Raw genomic sequence first — 25,819 nt, forward strand, 5'->3', positions numbered from 1 at the left:
GACACTTAGTTCTGCAGCTGTCTAACTGGTCATTTAGAGTTAAATTTTGAAGTATTTTATGCTAAACCCAACCAAAACAAAACATAAACTGCTACATTTTCTGTGTGTGCCTCATCTCTAGCTGCTGTTGGACTGCTCAGAGCTGGAGTCCAGACTCGCAGAGATGCTCAGTCTGGTGAACATCGACGACTATGGCAAAAACCAGCTGGCCACACAAAGCCTCATTACTAAACACCAGGTATATCACACACTCTCACTGTGTACACTTTGCTTAGTCGGAAAAGGACCTCATATGATTCCCCTATCGATTCCTGACGAAGAAATCAAAGAACAGCGTGCAGATTGTACAACAACAGAATCAGTAAACAGTGTCCTTGTGTTCGTGCAGGTGCTGGAAGGACAACTGGAGGTGTTGGAAGCTGAAGTAGAGGCATTAGGAGACCAGGTAGAGCAGGCCATTCAGAACTGGAGCCTGGAGGAGCTCAGCAGACCCTACAGTCGAATCAGCAGCCTGAACCAGCAGCTGCAGCACCAGGCTGGACTCAGGTGAGCACACACTCATATTGTTGGATTACTTTCTCTGCTTTTCTCTCACAGATTGTTTTTTGAGTCTCTCTCTTTCGTGATATTTTTCCTAATCGTTGTTTGTTTATCTATTTACTGTGTTTTTTTCTTCTTTTTTTTTCCTTTTTTTGTTTGGAAAAAGTGCAATATTTACATAAGGCAGTTGTTAATTACAAAAAATGTAGAAAGAACATACGTATGTGACAGAGAGAAAGACTTATACAGTAAAGTGCTGATCTTTAATATCTTGACCTGCTTCTAGGTGATTTATATCATTTTTCTCCAAACAAAATGATATTAGTTCAGATGATCTGTCTCTGACTTAGCGGTTTTATTGTTGGCTTTTTTATTGTGTCTGTGTACTTGTGTGACTGACCACCCTAATGTCTCCTGTTAGGGGTCAGAAGCTGAAGGAGGTCCTTCAGCTCCATGAATTCAGGCGAGAGTCTTCAGAGCTGGAGGACTGGATGAACCAGCAGAGACAAACAGCTGAGTCTCAGGACCTGGGCAATGATTATCAGCATGTTCAGGTTACATTTCATTGCACAATGATTGTAAATATTAATTCTAGTGTGTTTTTGGAGGCTGAAGGTAGCTGTAGAGTTGTGTGTCTGTGGATTATGCTTGCAGTTGGTTCGAGGGAAGTTTGAAGGCTTCCTGAAGAAGCTGGAGGTTGGCGAGGAGAGACTACAGAACTGCAGAAACCTGGCTGTTCAGCTGATCCACAACAAACACCCACAGAGCTCTGCAATCAAAGACACTCTGCAGCAGCTTAGGTAATCACACAGCCACAGTAGTGAGTCAGTTATTTTATCTGTGAGGCATCCTATTCCTTTTCTTGTTTGTCTTAAATGCTGAAATTGTTGGTTTTGCGTTTCAGTAAGCAGTTTTTATCTGTGTCCGTCCATCCATTCATCTTCTTCCGCTTATCTGGGGTTGTCCCCAGTATCTCTCTGAATGCTGTTGAAGCTCTGCCGGAGGTGTGAGTTGAAGATCTCGTGGACTGGGGCCTAAGGCGTTCTCAGCAGACCCTCACTATATATTTAGGTGCGCCAGGTCTGTCCATAATCCTCCCCCGCCACCTGATCCAACTCACCACCAGTTGGTGGTCAGTTGACAGCTCAGCCCCTCTCTTGTGTCCAGAAAATATGACTGCAGGTCTGATGATACGTTTACAAAATCAATCACTGACCTTGGCCAGGGCCCAAGCTGTGTGTTGGGATGAGCCCGACTATATCTAGCTGGTATCTCACACATAACTCAGGCTCCTTCCCCACCAGAGAGGTGACATGCCATGTCCCAATCGCTAGTCTCGGTAGACTGGGATCGGTCCACCAGGGCCTCTGCTCCTGGCCGCCACCCAACACACATTTGCACCCGACCCTACGGTGCCTCTGGCGGGTGGTGGGCCCATATCCCTTTTTCCTGGCCAGGCCAGGGCTAAGACACTTGCCCTCGGGCACCCTGCCCTTGTCTGGTTCTAAGGCGGGGCCCTGGTAACCCTATCCCGGGAAGGGTGAACTGTTCCCTCGATCTTCCACTCATTGGGGTCCTTTGAATCGCTCTTTGTCCACCTTATGTTAGTTTTGATATTTATGTTTCTGCAGTGCATCCTGGGAAGATTTGAAAAGCTTGGCCAAGGAGCGTCAGGATCAGCTACAGAAAGCTGAGGAATGTCACCGCTTTTACCAAGACCTGAGTGATGCGCTAACTCTCATCCAGGTAGCTATGTTCATGTAGAAACTGCTGTCTGACTCCTAGACATGTCAGCTGGGTTTAGATCTAATTACTTTGAAGACATCAGATCCCATGAATGGATTATGGCATTGAAATATGGAAATATAAAATGGAAGATGGAAGACAGCACACCCATCAGAAGCACGCTCATTCAGTTCAGTTCAGTTCAGAAGAATGAAGAACTGTTAATAAGAGGAAGGGGACTGGCTGTCCTCCCCTAAATTATTATAGAAAATAAGACATTCTGATTTGGTTTTAGGATTATCTGTGAAAGATGGGAGATAAAGTGTACATCTATAGATGGAACCAAAGAAGGAAAACACTGCAGTGCTAAACTTTGAGATATCATTCAGATCACACAAATATAAAGCGTTTAGCTTGTTTGGCACGAACCTAACCAGCCCCGCCTCAGTAAACCACAATGAGAACAGGCCAAGAAACATGGAGGTGGGAGGGAGCTGACAGCTGGAGCTGTAAAAGTTTGAAAGGTGCAAAAGAGATTGCATTTATAGAAACGCTATGGTGTACAAAAACTAAACCCCATCCAGCAACATAGACACAGCTGTAAAGAATTTCACTTCATCTATTTGTCATTGTATCTGAAGTACAAAGAACAGAAGGAAGATTAAAAGTCCAGATCATAGACTATACATGAAATGTGAGCATCAAGTAAGTCTGGTTATCAATCTACATCAATAAATGGTATGGTTGCAACACAAGGATAGACATACAGTGTCTGTTGATTATTAGTAGCTAACAGACTAAAAACCACTCGACACAGCTGAATCCTATTTCACAGTTACACTACACATCTGTCATTTTCTACTTTATGGGATAATGTTTTTTTTATCGATTATGTTATTGATGGTCCCCTGTGCAACACTTAAAACTTCTGTTCCTGTCTCTCTCTGTAGGAGCGACACAAAAGCATCCCTGACGATGTGGCAAAGGATTTGCATGGAGTGACGTCACAGCTGAGGAAACATGAGGCCCTGCTCCTTGAGCTTGCCACCACAGAGGAACAGGTGATAAAGTGCTAAATTTGTTGACCAAGGACATCATATAGTTAAGAAAAGATGTTTAACATCTGATTCAGCTTAAATGAAAAGATCACCATGGAAACAGTCTCTTATGGGTTGTTAACAGGCTAGGGAGCATTTCTAAAGTGGTTTACAGTCAGTCTAACCTACAGAATGTATTTTTCTGCCCAGTGATACATAAAATCACTCTGAAGGGCGGCATTTCTGACATCATTACTATAGAAATGTAGCAGAAGGAAAATCTGTTCAATACTCACTGATGATGAGCTCAATAAGACAGAGTGGAAGATGCTGTCTGACAAAATGACAAAGTGCCATTGGCTGGAATGAGACATCTTAATGTATCTTATCTCTTTCATTTCTATAGTTTCAAGAGCAGCTGGACTCTGTTGACTCTGTCCTGGAGCTTTGCACGCCCGAACTGAGTGTTCGCCTACAGAAAGTGCAGGACGAGGTGGTGGAACGGTGGGAGGAGCTGCGACTTCTTGCTGAGAAGAGAGAAGAGGAGCTCAAGCGGGCTTCCCAGCGATATCAATTCCTTAGCATGGTGAGGACAGATAGATACAGGATGCAGGTCTGAAAGTCTAAAGTAGTACTTCCTTGAGTTGTTCAGTAGATGTTTTGCATCTTTTTGTGGAGGTTTTTCAAGTGTATTTAGGTATAAGGGGAATTTTATCCATTTGGATTTTGTCCCCAACAATGAGCTTACTTCTGTCATCTTCCCCACTCTTCTTCTTCAGGTGCAAGACTACTTCCTGTGGTGCAGCCAGCTGATCAGTGCAATGGCAGTTGAGGAAAGCATCAGTGATGTGGCTACCGCTGACCTCCAGCTGGCTCAACATCAGCAGTTATGGGCTGAGATGGAGGCAAGACAGGAGACCTACCAGCAAGCTCTGGACATGGGAGAAGAGCTGCAGACACAGGACAAAAGCAACCAGAAGGAGGTAAGGAGGAGAAGTAAGATTTTGGAGACTCTGGGGATAGCTATATGGCACTTTTCTCATTTTATGGAATACAAACAGAAAATAAAAGAAAGAAAAGTCTGCAAGACCAGAAAGCAGATTAAAAAATACAGCTGCAAAATACAGAAAATCACAACTTCATTGTACCCTTCAAGCACTGTCCAAAACACATTGTGTGCATGAAAGGATTTAGGATGCTGAAGCAAACTCATCTCTGGAGATCAGCTTGGCTTTAATCATTAAGCTCATCTGTTGTGGCCTAGAGTCATATTCTGATTGATTTCAGAAATAATCATAAAGTTACGGTTACCATTTACCTATTAATGAAGTCCATGTTTGATAAGTATAGAAAGCGTTTGTTATCCCAGGGTGAGGAGGGGGTTCGGGTCCTGGGATAACAAGGGATAACAGCTCTTTAAAAAAGAGCTTAACCTTAAGATGAGATGAATCTGAATTTTTTTCCCCCACTGTTGTAAGGTAGACATTGACACAGTCTAGTCAGAGAAATTAGACTTTTTGTTGGGTGATGATTCTCTTAGGTGTTGGAGAAGATGGACGCTCTCCAGTCAGAGAGAGAAAAACTGGAGGAGAACTGGAAGAAGAAACAGAGCTGGTTAGAAACTGTTCACCTGGAGCAGATCTTCTACAGAGACGTCAACAGCATGGAGAAGATGTCCAACTCACAGGAGGTACACCTGCTGTATTTGTTCAAGAAAAAAACCCTGCAAAATAATGATACCATTGATGGTGAAAACTTCTGTCATGTCTCCACAGATCCTGCTGAAGAACAGCACTCTGGGAAATACTGTGGATGAGACAGAAGGTTTGATCAAACGCCATGAAGCTTTTGAGAAGCTGCTCAGCTCGCAGGAGGACAAGGTCTGTACTCCTTCTGAGGGTTGGTCCTTTCCCCTACAGTTAAAACAAAATGCACAGCTTCTTTAAAGTCAATTGGAAAAACTAAACCATTTAGTGACATGCTGAGGTAGAGTGAATGATAATACTCTACATTTTATAGTAATTACCACTTTCTACCTTGGTTGAGCCCCTGCTCATTTAAATCTACACTTCCCGCTCTCTGTTCCAGCTGTCATCTCTGAAGGAGTTGGCTGAACGTCTGAGGAAACAGCTGAGCAAAAAGAAGAGCGGACAAGTCAAAACCAGACTTAAAGCTCTCCTCCAGAGACGAGAGAAAATTAAAGAGCTTTCTGCCAAACGTGGGGAAGAGCTGGAGCTTTCCAGGCGTCTGTGCATTTTCAACCGAGATGTCGCAGAGGTAACTTGCTAACCAGTCAGAACACTGGGCAATGTTTGGTAGCTGGATCCCCAAATATCTTTAAGGTTTTTACAGTGTTAAAAAATAAGGTGTGATTGACGATAACTGACAAATGAAAAAACTCAGGTCTGATTTCCAGTTCAATTCTCTGTTTATAACACTGTTTAACCGTCCATCTACTTCTGTTTCTGTGCGTCAGGCAGAGGAGTGGGTGTCTGAGCGGATGCAGAAGATGGCAGAGGACAGTAAAGCTGACCTCAGCAACCTGCAAACCAAGATGAAACTCCTGCAGAAACATCAGGTGTTTGAGGCTGAAATCCTGTCTCACCATGAGATCATCAGTAATGTACTTTTGGTAAGAACAGCTCGAGGGCCAGCAGTAGGGCAAATTAATATGAAACCACAATAACAGAAAAGATTCAGCGGGAGTGAAAAGATCTGGGAGTGATCTACTAAAAACGTGCAAACATATGAGCAGATTTCATTTCAGTAATAACTAACATGAACAGACCTGCTGAAGGTGTAAGTAATCTGCCAAAAGAATAGCTTTGTGAACACAACCCCCCCCCCCCCCCCCAAAACAAAACAAAACAAAACAAAAAAACAACAACACAAGAGCTGGTCATGTTGCACAGTTCTGTGTGTGCACATTGCTGAATAAAGACACAATTAATATTGCCATGTAGCTAATAGTAAATCTGACTCCAAGTGGAAAAAAGTGGAAAACATGTATAGCAGTAATGCCACTTAACTTTAGGTTTAGGATTGTTTGACGTGATTGGACACAAAGAGGTGAGATGATAAGATGAAATGTTAATATGGATCTTTTTTTTAATTTACCTTTCAGAATTACCACTTACAGACATGATTTAGTGAACCTGTCAGTGTTGGTTAGATTGCGTCTTCAGCTTTGTGCCTTTGTGTCAAACATCTACATGCAGCCTGCTTTGTTCTTTGCTTCTAGGCTGGGGAAGAACTTGTATCTCTTCACCTGAGGTCCAAAGAGGTAAAGAAGAGTGCAGCCACACTCGAGCTTCACTGGGAAGAGCTGAAGAAGGCTGTGGCCATCCGTGGCAAAGCTCTGGAAGATAACAGAGCCTTCCTGGAGTACCTCCAGAAGGTGGAGGAGGTGGAGGCCTGGATCAGACAAAAGGTAGAGCACAGATAAATGGATGGAAGTGCATTGCTGTTAACATGGGGACATTTGTTACTTTACGTCTGTGACTCTGTGTTTCAGGAGGTTATGATTAATGTTGGAGATGTTGGAAAGGACTATGAACATGGAGTCCAGCTGCTGAAGAAGCTCAGTGAGTTCAGGGGAAGTGAAGATAAGGTAAGTAAACTTATGTTGTTCCAACGTGAGCTGCGAGAAACTACAGCTATGCTAGGCTGCAATGATAGTTACACAAGACACAGAGCTCAGTGTTTGATGACTCAACCTTTTGATGGCAATAGTGAAGTCGGACAGGGCCTCTATATACCACAAACAGGGAGAAGATGAAGAACACTGCTTTTAAATGCTTTGCTCTCTAGTGTTCTCCTCAAACAGGATACGAAGAGCTTAACATGACTAACATTACTGATATTATAGAAGGAATAGCTCAAACTGACCACAAGCCACACTGTTTTAATATGTCTGAAAAGTGACAGCCAAATCTGTAATCTGCAGGACGTGACAGTGGATGATGCTCATATCAAAGCCATCAACAAACTGGCAGCCAAACTAGAAAAAAGACAGAGTGCTGAGGAACTGGTGACTGTGACAAAGAGGAGGCAGCAGCTCAATGAAAGGTAACGTGTCTGAAGATCTTCCACTCGCTTCCACTCATGTGTTTTTTTCCCACTCATCCAGATCAGGGTCACAGTGGGGCTGGAGCTAATTCCAGCTGCTCCACAAGAGGAAGGGCATATCCTGGACAGGTCACAAGTCTGTCACAGTCACAGGCTAACACAAGTGCCTACATGGGTACCCATGCAATTATAGGGAGAACATTCACAGAAGGCCCCAGCTGACTGGTGGATTTCAACCCAGAACTTTCTTGCTGTGAGGCAACAGTGTTGACCAGCGCACAAACAAAATAATGCATCAAAGTGGTTCTTCTCCTCCAGGTGGAGCAAATTTCACGTTGATCTGAATAATTACAAGAACCAGCTCGAAGAAGCTCTGGTGGTCCACAGTCTCATCAGAGAACTGGAGGAGGTCAGAGACAGAGCTAATGAAAAGGTCAGGCAACTGTTTTTTTTAACCTTGATGCTGCACTTCTAAAACACAAAATTATTACACTGTAAAAAATTGCACACTGTGAAAAATGTCAGCAAAAACAGAATGCAGTGATTTGAAAATCTCAAACTCATACAGTATTCACAAAGGAACATGAAAACAACATTCATCTAAAACTCCAGCAAATGGTCTCCTCAGCTGCCAGATGGACTGTAGTTAAAAGAAGTCAGGATGCTGCACAGTGGTAAACATTGCAATGTTCTAACTGTGTTGAAATGCTGGACCTGAGCTGATGTACTCACCTTTAATCCTGTCCGTCCTTCGTCACTCCCAGTCAGAATCTTAACATCTTTTCTATTTTTTATTGTGAATAAAATATGGGCTAATGAGATTTGCCAGTCATTGCATTCTGTTTTATTTACATTTGACCCAGCATTGCAACTTTTTTGGAACTTGGTTGGTATTTTGAAAAGGTTCCTCCTCGCTCTCTTTAGATGCTGCTGCTGCAGGATCAGGATTGTGGCTGCGATGTGGACAGTGTAGAAAACCTGATTAGACGCCACGAGGAAATAGAGAGAGAGGCTGGAGTTATCCAAGATAGAGCAAAGGTGAGGCACCCAAGGCTGCAACTGACACGTTCATTCTTGACTTTAGGAATTGTAACTGGAAAGCTTGCATGTAAGCTTGGTACCTGTTCACAAAGATGGTCACAAGTAGATGTTAAATAGATTAAAAACAAGACAAAAAAGCAAACCTTGACAGATGGAAACAAAAATCAGATGAATCTAATCTTGTCTAATCTTTCATCAAAAAACTAAATGCAGTTTTATAAGTCCAGCTCATTTGCCAAATTACCACCTCTATGACTAAAATGACTGACTTACTTCTGTCTCATCAGTCTCTGGAAGAAGGCTTGTTGGGTGATGTGAGTGCTCAGTCAGTGATGAGCGACAAGCTGAAGACCAAACAGAAAGAAGTCCAGAAGACTCTGAAAACTTTGGACAAGGAACTCAAACACAGGTAACTTTAATCTACTATTAGAAGCAACAGTGATTTCAATTATTTTAATTGCTGAAAGTTTTCAAAGGTCAGAGCATCTAGTAATTAACAGTGAAATAACTATGTAGGCACCAATGAAGTTTGCCAATGTTTTCTTTGCCATCTCTATACCTTGTCTAAAATCAAGCAGTCTGGCAAATTCCTTGAATTCCTCGCAGGATTGTCACTCACCACTTTATCTAGGCTACCGAGCAGCTTTTGAATTATCTGTGTGATTGTTGTTGATGGAAAGTGTGGTATTTCCAAAACCACGGAGTAGCAATCTGTGATTATCAGGTTGTGTTGGTGCTTACCCTCACATTGATCCATAGCAACTTTTTCCAGGGTTGTTCTGGGAGCAGCTTGGATATTGAGTTTAGTTTAGTTAGTTTAGATATGAGAGGTTCTTTTGGTTGACTTTTCAATTCATAGCACACAGGTAGAGCACCGTCTTTACCTGTGCTCGTCTTTCGGTGCAGCTCTGTGTAGGCAGCTGTTGTTTTATCGTTTCATCCATTTTGCTGGTGGGTGCAGGAATCCCGTCCAACACTAGCCACACAGCATGCCACATCGCACTGAGTGTTAGCCAGAGGGCTAGGTGACAGGTTGTGATAAGCGTTTTCACTTTAGCATACTCCTATACTGGATTCTCATGTCTAAAATCATGGGAACATGTTGGGACTGTAGTTGCACACTGTTCCAGGTGTGGTATGTAATGAGAGGTACTGGACTAGCTGAAGCTCGGTCTGTCTAAACTAGCTAGGCCATCGAGGTATCCCTCAAACTTTCTACAAGCCCACACACCTGCTAAAGGCTTTTTTTCCCTCTCACTAAGCATGCAACATGTTAACCACTGGACTTTTAGAGGCCCAACAGTGTTTTACATTAGTAAAAATCAAAAATACGGATAGTGATCAGAAGAACTCCCTCAGGAAAAACTCAAGAAGAAATGGTCTTTTTCAGAAAAGAAAAGCTGCAGGAGGCTCACCAGTTGCAGCTTTTCAAGGCTAACCAGCGCCTCCTGCTGGAGTGGAGTCTCAAACAAAGCAGTGAGATGGCAGAAAAGGGACTTCCCAAGACCAGAACAGAGGCTGACCGGCTCATTGTGGAGCATCAGGACTGGAGGGTGAGCACTGTGGCTTACTTAAACTTTACTACCTTAATGAAGTAAATGCCAATTTTAAACGTTGCTGTTTTTAGACGGAGATTGACGCTCGTGCTGAACGCATCGACTCTGTCAGGGACTTTGGTCTGGGTCTCATCCGGTCTGGTCACAGCTCTAAGTCAGAGATCCAAAAGGCTTTGAACCAGCTAGAGGAAGCTAAAGCTGGACTGGACCGAGCCTGGTTGAACCGTAACATAACCTTGGAGCAGGCCCGTACACTACAGGTGACACAGCAGCGGCCCCCAAAATAATTTAATATGACTTTTTGATGTGAATAATGAATTAATATAGTCTCATTCATATTTATAAGTATATTTGCAAAATTAATTTGCTGAATAAATCTCAGATTTAATTAAAATAAATATATTTCATGTATTGTAAGTTAACCTGGTCCTCTTAGCATTACACTGAATAATCCTTAATATAATTGACGAGATCAGACAAGATCGGGCGTTCTCAGGGTGGTATGGCTGTTCTGTGACTGCAGCTCAGGCGGTAGGGCAGGTCATCTACTGATCCTCCTTCAGTCTGCATGCCAAGTATCCTTGGGCAAGATACTAACCCCAGATTGCTCTCCCCGATGCTACATTTGCTATGAATGGTAGTTAGGAAGCACTAAGAACCTTAGCAGACAGTGCTTGTGTGATTGGATGAATGTGGCATGTTGTGTAGAGTGCTTTGAGTACTCTGGGAGAGTAGAAAAGTGCTATATAAGAATCAGTCCATTTACCACAATTGACACATATGATTGAGCTACTTTACATAACTGAAAAGTTTCAGCTACCTTAGCAAGGTGGATTTTGTGTCTTCTTGTAGTTAGACATAAGACAACTATGAGACACAGCTTTAGCAGTCAGATTAGCTTTTGCTGAGCTCTTCTCTGTATCCTTCAGATCTTCCTGACCTCTGTAGAACAATGTGAGAGCTGGCTCAACAACAGTGAAGCCTTCCTGTCTAATCAGGACCTCGGGGTACGGATGATTTGCTTCAGAATCATACATATATAGGAAAGTACTCTTATGCTGTGAAAGCAACCTATTCTTTTTGCAGAGCTCAGTGACAGAGGTAGAAACACTGCAGAGGAAGCAGATTCAGTTTGAGGAAGCCCTGGAGGCTCAGGGAGACCAGCTGGACCAGGTAGAGAAGCTGGCCCAGGAGATGATCCAACAAAAGCACTATGATGCCAACAACATCAGAGCAAAGAGCAAAGCACTGACCACCAGGTAGTCATCAGACATCTCAGCCACACACTTTCCAATTAAAGCAAGTACTGTAGCTGGAAATAATGTTTTGACTCCTGCTTGCTCACCTGCTGTGTTTGCGCAGGCGGAGTCAGTTGCAGCGGCAGAGTAGATCTCGTTACAAAGCTCTGGATCAATCCCTCCAGCTGCAGCAGTTCTTGTCCAGCAGCTACCAGGTAACTTTCTGAACTCTGCTGAAGCCTAATTTGTATTGTTCTTCAGGGGTCTATAGCAAATTTGCGTTTTCCAGGTATGTGTGTGGCTGAATGAGCGTAACGCCATAGCACTGGATGAAAACTGGAGGGAACCAAACAACCTTCAGGCAAAGCTGTTAAAACATCAGAGCTTTGAAGCAGAGATCCTCGGCAACCGCTACAGGGTGGAAACCCTCACTAAGGTGGATTTTCTTAAGTGTCTGTGTATTTCCCTGATTACAGCTCTAGCTGCAAGATGTCTTGGGCTGGACAGTTAACGGTTTATTCCTGAGAAGTGTCAAAAAGATTATCCCATCAGAATTTTTGTCCTATTTAGACCTTCTCTTAGATTTTGCTAACATTTCAGACTTTATTGTTTGTTTACACCATTGGGAATATAAAATGTTGCCTATTGGGTGCTTTCCAGGAAGGAGAGAAGCTGCTGTCTGAGTCTCTGTCTGCTGAAGGAAAGGTTCGACCTCGACTCAGAGAGCTGACTGACAGCTGGGATACTCTGATCCACAACAGCAAGGAGAAGAAAACTAGACTGCAGGAGGCCTACCAGGTACTTGCCCAGTCATGTTTAATGTTGCCCTTAAAACTATAACTTAATTTCAACTTAAACCTACTCAACTTTAATCCTTAACTAAATCTTCATAGAAAACATTAAAGATTTCTTTCATGCTCATTGCCCTGGAATTGTAGGGAGGCACATAAAGTTCTCTGAATGCCCTTTGTGTGTTTAGGCATTGCAGTTCCAGCGTTCATTGGATGACATGGAGCAGTTCGTGGCGTCAGTGGAGAGGGAGCTGGCCAATGAGGACTGTGGCAGTGACCTACCCTCTGTGAACAGACTGCTGAAGGAACTGCAGGGGGTGGAAGAGGAGATGGATGGACACCAAGACCGAATCCAGGTGCAAGCGCGAGGGTGGACATAATGCTTAGTTGTTTTAAATCCTCATAATTTTGAGTTTTTAGTTTGATTTTTTTTCATTACTAATTATATCTAAGCTACATACTAGATTACTTCTATAATGATATTATAGCCGTCATGGTCCTGGGTCTTTGTCCCAGGGTTTATGCTATGGATTGTGTGAATCGGGTTAAAATGATATTCTAAGTTAGGCTAGATTCTCTGATTGTTTCATGTTCGGTTTTCTTGTAATTCTGAGTTCTCATTCGATCATTTAGTTTCTGTTTAGTTTCTAGCTCTTAGTAAGTAAGCAAGTAAAATTTTATTTATATACCACCTTTCAAGACAAAGATCACAAAGTGCTTCACAAAGAAATACCAAGGCATTTAAAAGAAAAAACAGACGAAAAGGTTCTTAGTGATCATAGTTTTCCCTGCCTCTGAGTCTAATCTTCTCCTGTCAGTCAGTCAGTCTTGTCTCTGTGTTTATTCCTGTCTCCCCAATTGCTGCGTCTTGAGTCTCTGTCTGTGGGTTTCCCGTGTCCTGTGTCTAGTATATTCATTTTTGCTTCCTCCCTGTCCCATTATGCCAGTTAGCTTCCAGCTATGTTTCCCATCCCTTGTGTATTTAGTCCCCTGTTGTCCTCTGCCTGTTGTCGCGTCATTCCACATTGCTGCGTGTCTCTCCCATGGTCCTCGTTTCTCCTAGTGGTTCTAGTCTAGTTTCTCTGTTCCTAGTTTTCTAGCTTCATAGTTCTTTGTTTCCAGTTTTAAGTTATGTTTACATATATCCCGTGTCTCAGTGTTTACAGCAAAATAAAGCTGCCTCTTTTAGTTCATCACCTTTGTGGCAGCTCCTGCCTGCCACACAGCACACTCATGACAATTGCCCACCCTACTTCACAACAAACATTAATGTGAAATTTATTTTAAAAACCCCACCATATTGTTAACATCAGCTAAATGTTAGTGGAGACACATTATTCATGTTAATGACTATATGTTTAACTCAGTTTTAAGTCTAAAGGGAAAAATAACCTTACTTATACTTCTTTGGTTTCCAAACTGGCATGCCACACTAGAGTTGCCTGCCACCATCATGGAAAAAGAGCATTGTAGATTCACTAAAGTGTGACAAATGTCGGCTTGCTTTGTAAATCCACTGCATATATGAAGTATATGTAAATGTATATATTTTATATATCAGGGTCTGGTGGACACAGCAAAGAGCTTCCACTCTCAGGGTAACTTCCTGGCTGAGGAGATTCAGACCAGAGTGGCACACACCATCAACAGGTTTGTAAACAGTAGATCATTTGCACTGTGAAGAAATCTGGTTGTATACATAATGTAGCCGACTTCCTCATGTCTCTTTATAACCTTGGAAGAGGTTGATGCTCTTCCAAGGGTATAACAACTGTGATAAAAATTAAAATATCACTAAATGAGAAAAAAATGTTTGAAATGTATTTCACCGGTGTTGGTCTTTACTCTGACAGGTACAACAGTCTGGCGCAGCCCCTGCAGAGACGTAAGGAGAACTTGGAGGCCTGGCAAGTCCTGTTCCAGTTCTACAGAAATGTGGAGGAGGAAACGGCCTGGCTGAATGACAGACTGCCCTCCATCACTGCCAAAGACTTGGGCAGCTCCCTCAGCAGTAGCCAGCAGCTGCTCCACAAGCACCAGGTGACCACTTGCAGAGTTTACTGACAGTGAGGAAGGAAGAAAACATATCTAAATTAATTAATATTCACATTATTACAGACATCATAATTTTAATAAGACATTTATAACCTCCTGGACTTTATTTGTAGCTCCAAATTGCAATTGTTTTTATAGTTAAGGACATCTTTGATTACTTGTTTAGTGGTCTGGTCATAGGTTATTAAATAGCATCTATGGTTCAAATTGTTCCAGGTTTTGGGTTACTTTTGTTGTGTTTATTGAAAAAAATAATTTGCAAATCATTTTTTAAAGACCTTGATGCAGGAGATCTCTGGACGCATGCCATTGGTCCAAGCAGTTCAGGAGGCGGGGCATAGTCTGGTAAGGATCTCTTTGATTTCGGCATTGTTATAGCTGGAATGTTTAAGAAATGATCCGGGAACCTTATGTGTTCTTCTCTCAGGTCAGGGGCCGACACTTTGCATCTCACGATATCCGGGAGCGTCTGGAGGACTTAAAGAGTCTGCATGAGAAGCTGACGGTAGAGGGTGAGAAGAAAGTGAAACTACTGCAGGAGGCAGTCAGCATACATGCCTTCCTCACAGAGGTAACAGACACATGACATAAAACTGAGATTTAACGTATAAAGGTCCCCCTTTTTAGATATATTATAAAATATCTGAAAAATAAGTTTTGTTTCAAGTATCATAAACCACAGACTGTAATCACTCACATCCTCAGACCATGCCGCAATGTTACCGACTGTGACTCCATCAACATGCTATGCTGCTCTTGTTCAAAAAATAAAAGTGGCGCCTTCGCCTCAAGGCGCTTTATATTGCAAGGTAGACCCTATAATTTTACATACAAACAAAAACCCAACAATCATATGACCCCCTATGAGCAAACATAACTCCCTTTTAACAGGAAGAAACCTCCGGCAGAACTAGGCTCAGGGAGGGGTCGCGGTCATCAGCCGTGACCGGTTAAATCCTGAATTGATATTTAAATAGAAATGTATTTTGCCAGAAATACCTTTAATAATATATTTCTGACTGTCTGAATCAAAATTGAATTGAATCAGAACCTCGTGGATGAAAATCAAATCCATTTTAGAAATCTGTGACAATACCCAGTCCTATGTATAACCGCTCATTACTAGCAACACTGTAGCTGACTGTATATAAAAGATTTAAGTCATACAATTGTACAAATTACCCTCTGAGCAGGTCACTATCACAGGAAGAGACAGAACACCATGTACTCTCACGGTCAATTTAGAATCAACAACTAATCTAACAAGCCTTTTTTGGACAGTTGGACTGGTTTAAGACATTATTTTATGTTATGTATATAATCACAACAAAAAAAACTGTAAAAGAAAAAAAAAAACTTTACCTGTTATGTGCCTATTTTTGTGTGTTTGAAGGTTTCAGAGCTCCAACTGTGGTTAGAGGAGCAGCAGGTGGGTTTAGAGTCTCGAGACTGCGGGAGGAGTGAGGAGGTGACGGAAGCTATGCTGAGGAAATTGGACTCTGTGGCTGTAGAACTGGACAACCAGAGGAGGACAGTGGAGAAGCTGCAGGAGAACGGTGCATCGTTGCAACACCTTAGACACCCCAAGAGGTAAAACGGTGTGTAGTACGATGCAGTATCATCATTCTGCTTGGGTTTTTTTTTTTACATTTTGAAACTTAAAAGAAAAGAATGTTTCTGTTTTTCAGCCACCTGGTCAGTGAGTCTCTCCCAGCTGTCGTTGAATGTTTTGAGATGCTCCTCAGACTTTCTGCATCCCGTCGTGCCGCTCTGGAAGATCAGCTCCGTCTCTATGTGTATGAGAGAGAGGCTAAAGAACTCCAAACATGGCTGACCTCCAAGAGAACGATGGTAGAGTCCACCGACTGTGGACAAGATCTGGAGAATGTGGAAGTGAGTCACGTAGAAAAATAATCATGGGTTTCTTGTGCTTCATAGTTTTTAAAAAGTAGAATGGTTGAGCCATCAGCTATCAATTGCTGCTCCTGTGAAACTAGCTCCCAGTTTGGGTTGTAAGATTAGATTTCCAACTTTCTTTTTGATGATGCTTATAGTCAGGGCTGGATCAGTTGATCCTAAACCAGCCCTTAGTTATCCTGTTATAAGCTCAGTCTGCCGGGTGACTTCCCATCATACACTGAGAATTTGTTCTGTACTCATTTATTTTCACTCCTCATGTGTTTATACACCACTACTGCATGGCATTAGCTTTTCTCTTTCCCTTCACCTACTAACCAGTCATGGCAGCTGGTTGGCCTTTTTCTGCTGGAAGTCTCTTCCTGTGAAAAAGGAGTTTGTCATTCCCACTCTTGCCAAGTGATGCTCTTAGGGGATCAACTTAAAATGACTGTTGTTGGTGACTGTCGTTGTGAACTGGTGTTAAATAAATAACTAGCCTGTGCTAGTGCGCCATAGATATAGTCAGGCTTGCCTCAATTCACAGCTTGGGTTTAGGAACCAGTGTCCAGGAATAAGCCTGGACTCTAGTTTCCCTTAGTGAGAGGTAGCAGGCAGGGGTGGGTATACTTTTATCACTCTGGCTTGTTGCCTGTATGTTGGTTCACCAGTGCACAAGAGCATTGCTTTTCTGCACCTTCAGGTCGGGGAAACGGTCCAGAGACAGGAGCAGAGCTGTTAGTTGCTCACCATCTAGTGACCACTGAGGACACTGGAATGGACAGACCTGGCCCCCCAGATGTGTAGTGAGGGTGCATAAGCCGTGTCTGACAGTGGACATATTCAGCTTTATTAGCTTGTGGGACTGTGGCTGATAGATATTGACAGGCCAAGCGGATTATGGCTCTGTCAGGAGCTGAACCAAAAGAGTTTGGAAAGAGTTTTGTGAGCCCACCGAACAAGACTTGATCTGCCTTAGTTGACCTCTCTTACCCAGGCAATTCCAGCAAAACATCAGGTGATTCTGGATGAACATGCAGCCCTCTTCTGGACTGCGCCCAGCTGAAGCTAAGCTCCAGTAATGCTCAGGTTGTCAGGAAATAAACAGCTCATCTGATTTCTCTGACTACAGCTGTTTTTTCCAAATATGTCCCCAAGGTCCCCGAGGGGCACAAGGTGTTAAAGCCCTGATACTCTGCTGAGTAAAATGGAGGTGGCTGAAATGCCAAGAGTTGGATTGTGGGGCATCTGTATGATGTCTCCAATTTTTATTTGTGTAGAAATTCATAAAGTCATTGCTAGTTAACGTTAAATGAGTACTCGGCTCAACAGAACTCTCTGTCACTCCGGCTACAGTCCGGAAAGCTGGGGTTGTTCCTGTTTTCTTCAATCAGTGATAAATATTAGTTTTATGGAGGGCCCTTTTTTTTGGGGGGGGGGGGGGTGGGGGGAAGCCACTAATGGGAAAACCATTATTGGATTTTTTTGTATTTGAAATTTTGTTTTCTTTTTTCGTGATTTCTTTTTTTATGTTTTGGGCTTTAAGAAGTATAGAGAGTAGACCGGTAAGCAGGGAGTGATTTGGGAGAGGGATAATGTGACACAGAGAAAGGTCTGTGGTAGATTCAAACCCAGATGAGCTATAACAGCACCTATTGAACTAGTTTTTCTAACTGTAGAATCAGTGACGGGACTTTAAAAAATCTGTCCATCCTCTTATCTTGGGCGACCGTGGTTTGCCTGCACCAGTGTGTGAATGTGAGAATGAATGAATAGTGGAATTGTAAAGCGCCTTGGGTGCCTAGAAAAGCGCTATATAAATGCAATCCATTATTATTATTATTATCCAATTCAGGGTAGCAGGAAGTTTGTTCAAACTTATGAAAACAGAGGCTCCAAGTTATATTGATTGCATTTGTTTGGGTTTAGTTTCATATTTATTTATTGTAGCATATCAGTTTTTGGCTTGAAAAAATCTTAAAAAGGAAGAGACTTTACTGGCACACAAATAGAGAAAATGGTCAGTTTGTAGTAAATATTAAACCAATGTTCTACCAGGGTGTATATCTTCTGAAACTCTTAGGTCTCAAACTGCTAATATCTCCCTCTTTATTCATTTCTTAGCTTTTTGTCCCTTCTCTCCATCTATAGGTCCTTCAGAAGAAGCTGGAGGTTCTGGTTTCAGAAGTTTCCGGTTTGGGTCGCAGCCGACTGACCTCAGTACAGCAGCTTGGCCGAGGGCTGCAACAAGACGATCAGGCTCGCAGGAGGGATGATGCACTCAGCAGGCTGTGGGATGAGCTCAACAGTAGCATAAGGACCAGAGAACAGGTATAGATCTGATAGATCAAGCTACCTTTGGATGAGTTGATCTGGGTTAGAGGTTGTGAGAATGATGGTCTGTCCTGTGTCCTTCAGAATCTGCAGGCAGCAAGGGAGATTCATCAGTTTAACCACGATGTGGAAGAACTGAAGGGCTGGATGGCTGAGAAGGAAGCAGTACTGGACTCAGAGGACCTGGGCCACGACCTGCATTCCATCCAGACTCTGATGAGTCAACATGAAGCATTGGAGGTAGGAAATGTCCACCAAACACTGCATCAAAGCTAAGTGGTGGATGCATGACAGCTGAATGAATGTTCCTGCCTCGTTGTCTGTCTTTTCCATCAGAGGGACCTGGTTCGAATCTCTGAGGAAGTAACCAGGAGTAGAGAAGTAGGTCGCACACTGAGCAAATCCCAGCCTCAGGCCAGGTCCTCTGTGACTCAGCGGCTGGATGACCTAGAGGACTGCTGGACCAGTATCCAGGACAAGGCCTCCCTACGACGGGCCAGACTGGGCCAGGCAGAAGATGTGCAGAAATACCTTTCCCAGTGGACTGAACTCATGTAGGTTCTGTCAATGGAAAAAAAAATTATTCACACACTACCCAAAATTCAAAAACACTACAAATAGTATTAAGTAATTATTAAGTTTAGCTTTATTTTTCTATACAAACCCCCAAAGTATTTGTGTTTCAGCCTGGTCTCAAACCAGGGACCTTTCATGTGTTAGCCAAATGTGTAAATCACTACACTGTGGAGTCCAGTTGGTAAAGCTCATTGACATTGGATTAAACTGCTTTAGAATTTTTATCTGCAAGCGGCTTTACACCCCAGGTCTTCCTTTCATGTGATGTTTGACGACATCAGTTTCATATCAGTTGTCAGTTGTTGTCACCCGCTCTGTTCTGGGGTCATGTGCCCAACTCCACTTTCCATGTATGTGCACAGAAGAGTGTGCAGGTGCCAGAAAGCTACTCTGCCAGATATAAGCACAAATGAAAATAACAACCTCTTTGTTCCTACCAGCAGATTACCAGCTTTCTCTTTCAAAGAAGCAGTATTTTAAAGATTGCACATTGTCTTGTGTTCCAGGGCGTGGCTGAAGGAGATGCTGTCTCTGGTGAGAGGGGAGCCTCAGAGTGGTGAGGGAAGTGACCTGGAACAGCTCATTAAAAAGCATGATGAGTATCGCGTCCAGATTGACAGACAACTAATCAAATCACAGGCCGTCAAACAGAAAGGAAGTCGTCTGATTGAGGACGGAAACTTCATGTCTGAGAAGGTAGTTTGGCACATCAAACATCAACAACAATAGAAATGACTCCGAATGGCTGATATCCCTCTGTATATTCCTCCTCTCAGGTGGAGCAGCGTATCTGTGAACTAGAGGAGCTGGAGATGCGGGTGGAGAAGGTTTGGGAGGAAACCAGGCTGCTGTATCAGGAGGATCTGGAGATTGTCCTTCTGCAGAGAGAGCTGGAGCAGGCTGAGCGCTGGCTGAGCTCCTATGAAAGCACTCTGATGGCTGAGGAATACGGGGTATGCGAATGCTGAGAATTGGACAGAAAAGTGAAATGGACAGATGTCTCTATGGGTCAAGCACACTTTTCACTTTTCAACTCTTTTGTAGCGATTCATGGAAATTGTTGCCCTGTATCAGGGTATATTTTTGCCTGTAGTGTGTTAGTAATGCAGATAAATGCAGAGGTAGGAGGAAAAAAGATATCTAACATAAAATGATTTGCTCCTTGTTGTCCATCGTTCAATATGGATGCGTTTTTATTTTACCCCTGAAGGAAGGCCATGTTATACCTGTTATAATAATAGACTCAATACACCTGTTTGAAATAAACTGAAATTATTTTTGAAGGAAGATTTCAGAGGATGGAGTCCCCAAGACGTCACTCAGAACTCGTGGCATTAAAACGTCTCTTAACCAGAACATCTTCTGTGGTTCCTCCAGGATTCTGTGTCTGACGTTATGGAGCTCCTTAAGAGGCAGGAGGACTTGGAGGCCATGATCCAGGCCCAGAGTGACCGTTTCATTGCACTTCAGAAAAAGAAAACACAGGTAACATTAACAACAGGAAAGAATAGAGTTTCATAGACTAAATCAAAGGCTTTTTCCCCAAACACTGGTTTTCTCTTTCTTTATTAGGTACTGAGATCTTAAAAATGTCTTAAAACCATTTATTTAGATTTTTGTAGTGCATGAACCCTGTTAAAAACACTTTCTTTTTTATTGCAGAGGGAAAACAGACTGGGTCTTCATGGAAATGAGGAGAAGGACCTCCAGTACAGACAGCCTCCAGCTAGAGTTTCCTCCCTGAGAAGTAAACCATCAGAACTAAAGACCCCACGGATCTCCTCTAGAGACGTTCATGGGGCCAGCAGTGGCAGGCAGACAGACAGAACAATCAGACCATCCGTGCTGGAGAAGAAAGCAGAAGCTGTCTCTAGTTCTCCTAGCCCTCTTCTCAGCCCACCACTAGGACCTGGATCAGATTCAAAGATTATTAAAAAAGCAGAATCGGCTGACAGCTCTGATGAGTCCGATGAGTCCAGTCCCAGCCCGACAGTTAACGCCGGGAGAAGGCAAATCAAAAATTCACACCTAAATTCTAACACTCCCCTTGGAGAATCAGCGGATTCCTCTTCACAACCGCCTCCTCAGTCCCATTCACTAAAAGAGACTCGGCCTAGGTCCAAACCACCTGTGGCTCCAAAGCCCAGAATTTCCTTTTCAGAGCAGGCGTTTGGCTGCCGCTCTGATTCTCCGAACCTTCCAGAGAAACCCACCACTCCACCAAACTCACCTTCAGCAATCAGACGACTTGTTGCCCCCACTGAACCGCCACCACCTCCACCTGTGAAAGAAAGATGTATTCGCCCTAAATCACCAACATCAAGGCAGCCCGATGTGCCTGGCTCTCCTGCTCCACCTGCTGGTGATCACATTACACCACCCAACGCCCCGACGGCTGCACCAATCACAAAGGAGGATAAGACGTGAGCATGCCCCGTTTCCTGCTGCTTTGACATCGACTGGCTGATTCCTCAACTTAAAAAAAAAAAAAGTTACTGCAGTGGTTTCAGCTCATAGCAAGAAAATATATATTAATCATCCATGGGATCAGTATGCTGCGCTAAAGAAATTGCACACACATAATTATACAAAAAACATTAAAAAGTAAGTTAACTCATGGTTGACCTTATTCCCCCCTCTCCTAGACCTCAACAAAAGTCTTTAGATCTAGCAGAGGGGCAACCCGAACCTGAGGTATAAACTGTCTTATTCATTAAATTAATAAGCATCATCAACCACATGTTCTCACACCTGTCATACTTACTGCCAGGTCACACCTGGGGAGCCAATCAGAATGGAGGGCGTGTTGGAGATTAAGCTGAAACAAGGAGGAAACAAGGTGAGAGACATGTTACACATCTGTAACTGATGATATGATCTTTATAAAGATATCTAAAAACGAAATTTCATATTGGGCATGAACTCAACGTGCTTCTTTGTTTGATACATTTTTAATTTTATTTACACATCTCTATCAAACTGGATGGACAACCTGATGGAAAAGGAGCTATTCGGCTTCCCAGTTGGATTTTCCAATTTTTATGTCTTGGTGGTTGCTAACACAGTATGAAATCATGCTCTTTATAAGGTATCCAGTTGTGATTTTGTTGCTGTACTGAGTAGCTGCTTAACGGAGGAAGATGCTGTACTCAGGATTGTTTCTAAAGGCTAAAGAAAATAATGTAACATTATAGTGTTGCCCACTTAAAGTGAGAGGAGATAAGCAGAGTGAATTGCTCTGTTGTTTTCCTCGTACATCCACACCCTGAAGACTGCAGAAGCTGATACACATTGGTGTATGAATGAAGGTCTTTTATTACTTTTTGAAACCTACTTTGAGTACCTGGATGATTTATGCCAGTTTTCTTTTTGCCACTCTACCCTTCCATTAGCACCGGTGGTTTGAGAGACACCAGTGGTGCTCCTTTTATTTCCTTTTATTCCCGAGAACCTTTTTGGGTTATGGCAGCCTGTTTGTTGTGCCCACTGTTGAAGCATTGGCTGAGGCTCCTCTTTTGTTGCAGGGTCTGGAGCACTGGGAGGAGGTCTTTGCTGTTCTGCAGGGAGAGACTCTCAGCCTGTTTAAAGACACAGCAGCTGCTGCACAGGTAGAGAACATTAAAAAGCCACTGCATCACTGACAGCACTGCCTACATGACATGACAGCAGTTTGGGTAAAAACAATTAAGTCCTGTCCTGAGTGCGTTTAGCACCATAGCAGATGGACATGTTTGATGGTATCATGTGTCCTTGACACAGCGATCCCATTTACCTAGGCTCCCCTGAGGCTGGGTTTGTATCTTCTCCCAAAATCAAACTGAGGATCTTTCTTTCTTTTAAGATGAATGTGTGAGTGTATCCTGAGAAATGACGGGAAAAAGAAACTCAACAAAAAACAGCATTTATTTGTTTAAAGAAAACATTAAAAAAAAAAAAAAAAAAAATAAATTCACACATTTCTTTTTCTAACGTATTCAACAATGAAGCAAATAAGGGCTTCCATTAATAGAGATTAATCGAGATGGCAGTCATGATTCTCTTTTTTTCTAATTCAGTCCTCATTTAGAATTTGAAAATCTCTTCATGCTCTGAATAGACGCCACCATAATCAATGCAGAAGCTAACTTTAAAGGTTTTCAAAATATTTTGGTAACTTGAACAAGGGTTTTTGACTTTTATCCAAATCTGGAGATTTTTATTTTTTCTTTCAAAGTGTTTTTAGCATGATCATCTTTATTGGAAACATTTTCATATATTAAATTCAACTTCCTTAACTTCAAGTTGCTTTCAAACAATTATGTTTATGCAATGAAATGAAATGTCTGTTGGAGTCAAACTCAAAATATTCCAAAATTCAAAGGAACTTGCTGCCAAGGCTGCTGTTTTTGTGTTCTTCAGACACAGAATAATTACTCGCAGTTGAGCGTAGGTCGTGTCTAATGCATACTCAGTGTGTTACGAAAAGGAAAATATTGCAGCTTATTTTTCTACAGGAAGGATTATAACCACAGTGTTCTCCATCTGCCTCTGCACGTTCACTAATAATCTCAGTGAGGTTACACTGTTTAACTCTGTTGTGCTTTCACAGAGGACATCTAGGTGGCCTCCTATCAACGTAGTTGGAGCAGTTTGCAGGGAGAATCGCTACTACAGAAGCAAGGAGAACACTTTCAGACTAATGTAAGAGCTGCACGCTTCATGGACAGTGTAAACACAAGCACAACACAACATTGGAGCATTGGAAAGTTGACTTTAATGTTGTTGCTAAAGTTAGAAATCACAGCTTCTCTATGCTGTATGACTGTCTGATGTATAGGACATTCTGAAACTTCATATTTACACTTAAAATTGGCTACTATATTTTTTGGACTAAAGGCGCACTTAAAATCCTTTAATTTTCTCAAAAATCGACAGTGCAGCTTATAATCTGGTGCGCCATATGTATGAAGTTGATGGTTGATTGTTAAAGCATTGCGGCTACCGTAATCAGGAGCCTCGAGGATCCCTTCCAACATAAATGAATACAGAATACTAAACAGCAGTGACTTTTGTAGTGTTACTGAAGTTGGACTAGCTGGTATATAATGATGTGCTACATGATCGGTAGTGACACAGCTATGTTAGCATAACATAAACACAGTGAAGCTGGAGGATGAACGCTAACTTTTTTCCACTCGATAAAAGTTAAGGTGAGGGTTCCTTTTTTTTTTTTTTTTTTTTTTTTTAAATGACATCAGAAACAGCAGTATGCGACATTACGTGATGGCAGAGCTTCAGTTCATCCTTTGTCATTTTTTTTTTTTTTTTTTTTTGTAATAAATAGGACAGGGGGAATGAATGAGAGAAAGAGGGGGAGAGAAAGAAAGAAAACCAAAGGGGAGAAGAGACGGTGAGAAGGGGGGGGGAAGAGAGAGAGAGAAAAAAAAAAAAAAAAGAACTCCTGGGTCACCTGTATGGAGAAAAAAAAAAAAACAAACAAAAAAAACAAACAGAGGAGACAGCAAACAACAAAGAGCAACATAATAATAGAGAAAACAAAGCACCATCACAATAAACTAGCTAGCCATAGATATCAATATTTACTAAATAATAAACGATATTGTGCAGCACGCAAGATAGACAGCGCACAGTGTGCTTTGAGGTAGCAGCCAAGAAAGCTTTAGTCCGCGTCTGTGAATACCCATGTGTGCATACCTGTGTGGATCAGCATGCTTGCATTCCAAAGGTTTCTCCATGTAATGATCTGCTAGGGAGTGTGGGGGGGCCACAGCCCCGTCCTCCAGGGTGTGAAGCGGGTATGGAGGAGATCAAAACTCCAGACATCCAGAGGCCCCCAGAACACAAGAGACCATGGAAGACCAACAGAGGGGCAGCCGCGCCACTGTTCCAGTAAGAGCTGAGGAGAGTCCCAGATGAGGGCTCGCCCAGCAGCCGCGGAGCAGAAGTCAGGGGGAGTTGCAGTGACGCGCCCGTGAGCTCCGCCGGCCCCCAGCTGCGCCTGAGTGACCGAGCCCCAGGCCGAGAGGCCGGGGGCACCCCACCTCCAAAGGGGCCCGAGCGAGCCCCAGGCCCCAGGCCCCGACAAGCGGCCGCCAAGGAGTGAGCCGGTGTGTACCCGGACGCCCACCCCCAGACACAAAGAACCACCAACACACCGACACCTGAGGGAGTCCGCCACCGGCAGGGGAAGTGGTGGTGGGTGGAGATAGGCCTCCAAACCTTGGAGGGCCTGAGGTGTCCCCAGAGAGGTGGCGTCTGATACCCAACCTGACATATAGACACAGACATACAGGCACACACAGACACAAACATCCATTCCCACCCTCATGCTCTCATATGCACTCACTCCACACTCAACCAACGTGGAGACAGACATAAAGAGACGCTGTACACACAATCACACTCCCCAAGCGTACTCTACAAACCGGGTCTAGGTACCCTTGCCCCTGGAGGGGGGAATTGCACCCAGACCCAGGTGGTGTTACCCTTTTCCCTGCGGTGGGGAGGTGAGGTGAGGGTTCCTGATGGTTAGAGACAAATGCAGTTGCATGGCAGGATGCTGTAAACGGAAACCTCAAACTTCAGTCAGGAGAACTGAGATAATCCATCCACACTATGAGGTTAGTCATTAATATACTGCAACAACATGGGAACAGAGCAGCTGTGAGAGAATTCAACGTTAATGAATCAATGGTACGGAAGTGGAGGAAGCAAGAAGAATGAAATGAGTAAAGTTTGACTTATCTGACTGCTTTGTTTCACTTATTGCGCCTTATGTATAAAAGCAGACCAGATCATTGACAGTGCGCCTTATGGTCTGAAAAATATGGTATTTGTTTCTTAGCACTGTGAAACTATATTATAATTTTGAAAATTTGTGGCTCACCACTGATCTTTCAAATAAATTCTGCCCGTGCCATACTTTGGTCTCAATTATGCATTTCTTTACATCATTATATGCC

At 43.0% G+C, this 25,819-nt stretch overlaps 1 protein-coding gene across 1 annotated transcript in view; it reads left to right on the plus strand.

The window, feature by feature from the left end:
- The window catches only part of sptbn5 (spectrin, beta, non-erythrocytic 5), a 67,261-nt gene that overhangs the window by 24,997 nt on the left and 16,445 nt on the right, over positions 1-25,819 (plus strand). The window contains exons 36-78 of the mRNA XM_085342371.1: positions 122-238; positions 389-546; positions 962-1,094; positions 1,195-1,340; positions 2,172-2,286; positions 3,216-3,326; positions 3,709-3,888; positions 4,082-4,285; positions 4,843-4,992; positions 5,078-5,182; positions 5,391-5,579; positions 5,779-5,934; positions 6,544-6,732; positions 6,817-6,912; positions 7,249-7,370; positions 7,689-7,803; positions 8,295-8,408; positions 8,699-8,820; positions 9,802-9,964; positions 10,039-10,227; positions 10,897-10,974; positions 11,054-11,226; positions 11,330-11,420; positions 11,495-11,641; positions 11,866-12,003; positions 12,185-12,352; positions 13,558-13,646; positions 13,850-14,036; positions 14,328-14,396; positions 14,479-14,622; positions 15,445-15,641; positions 15,740-15,944; positions 18,099-18,278; positions 18,366-18,521; positions 18,618-18,835; positions 19,364-19,553; positions 19,634-19,810; positions 20,235-20,342; positions 20,520-21,280; positions 21,503-21,551; positions 21,628-21,696; positions 22,382-22,465; positions 23,446-23,537. Of these exons, the coding sequence (XP_085198497.1) occupies positions 122-238; positions 389-546; positions 962-1,094; positions 1,195-1,340; positions 2,172-2,286; positions 3,216-3,326; positions 3,709-3,888; positions 4,082-4,285; positions 4,843-4,992; positions 5,078-5,182; positions 5,391-5,579; positions 5,779-5,934; positions 6,544-6,732; positions 6,817-6,912; positions 7,249-7,370; positions 7,689-7,803; positions 8,295-8,408; positions 8,699-8,820; positions 9,802-9,964; positions 10,039-10,227; positions 10,897-10,974; positions 11,054-11,226; positions 11,330-11,420; positions 11,495-11,641; positions 11,866-12,003; positions 12,185-12,352; positions 13,558-13,646; positions 13,850-14,036; positions 14,328-14,396; positions 14,479-14,622; positions 15,445-15,641; positions 15,740-15,944; positions 18,099-18,278; positions 18,366-18,521; positions 18,618-18,835; positions 19,364-19,553; positions 19,634-19,810; positions 20,235-20,342; positions 20,520-21,280; positions 21,503-21,551; positions 21,628-21,696; positions 22,382-22,465; positions 23,446-23,537 (6,644 nt within the window). The remainder of the gene's footprint in view (positions 1-121; positions 239-388; positions 547-961; positions 1,095-1,194; positions 1,341-2,171; positions 2,287-3,215; positions 3,327-3,708; positions 3,889-4,081; positions 4,286-4,842; positions 4,993-5,077; positions 5,183-5,390; positions 5,580-5,778; positions 5,935-6,543; positions 6,733-6,816; positions 6,913-7,248; positions 7,371-7,688; positions 7,804-8,294; positions 8,409-8,698; positions 8,821-9,801; positions 9,965-10,038; positions 10,228-10,896; positions 10,975-11,053; positions 11,227-11,329; positions 11,421-11,494; positions 11,642-11,865; positions 12,004-12,184; positions 12,353-13,557; positions 13,647-13,849; positions 14,037-14,327; positions 14,397-14,478; positions 14,623-15,444; positions 15,642-15,739; positions 15,945-18,098; positions 18,279-18,365; positions 18,522-18,617; positions 18,836-19,363; positions 19,554-19,633; positions 19,811-20,234; positions 20,343-20,519; positions 21,281-21,502; positions 21,552-21,627; positions 21,697-22,381; positions 22,466-23,445; positions 23,538-25,819) is intronic.

This window comes from Diplotaxodon limnothrissa, linkage group LG19, assembly GCF_057381915.1.
Source record: "Diplotaxodon limnothrissa isolate DT_005_m linkage group LG19, D_limnothrissa_male_GT1.1, whole genome shotgun sequence".
NCBI classification, from domain to species: domain Eukaryota; kingdom Metazoa; phylum Chordata; class Actinopteri; order Cichliformes; family Cichlidae; genus Diplotaxodon; species Diplotaxodon limnothrissa.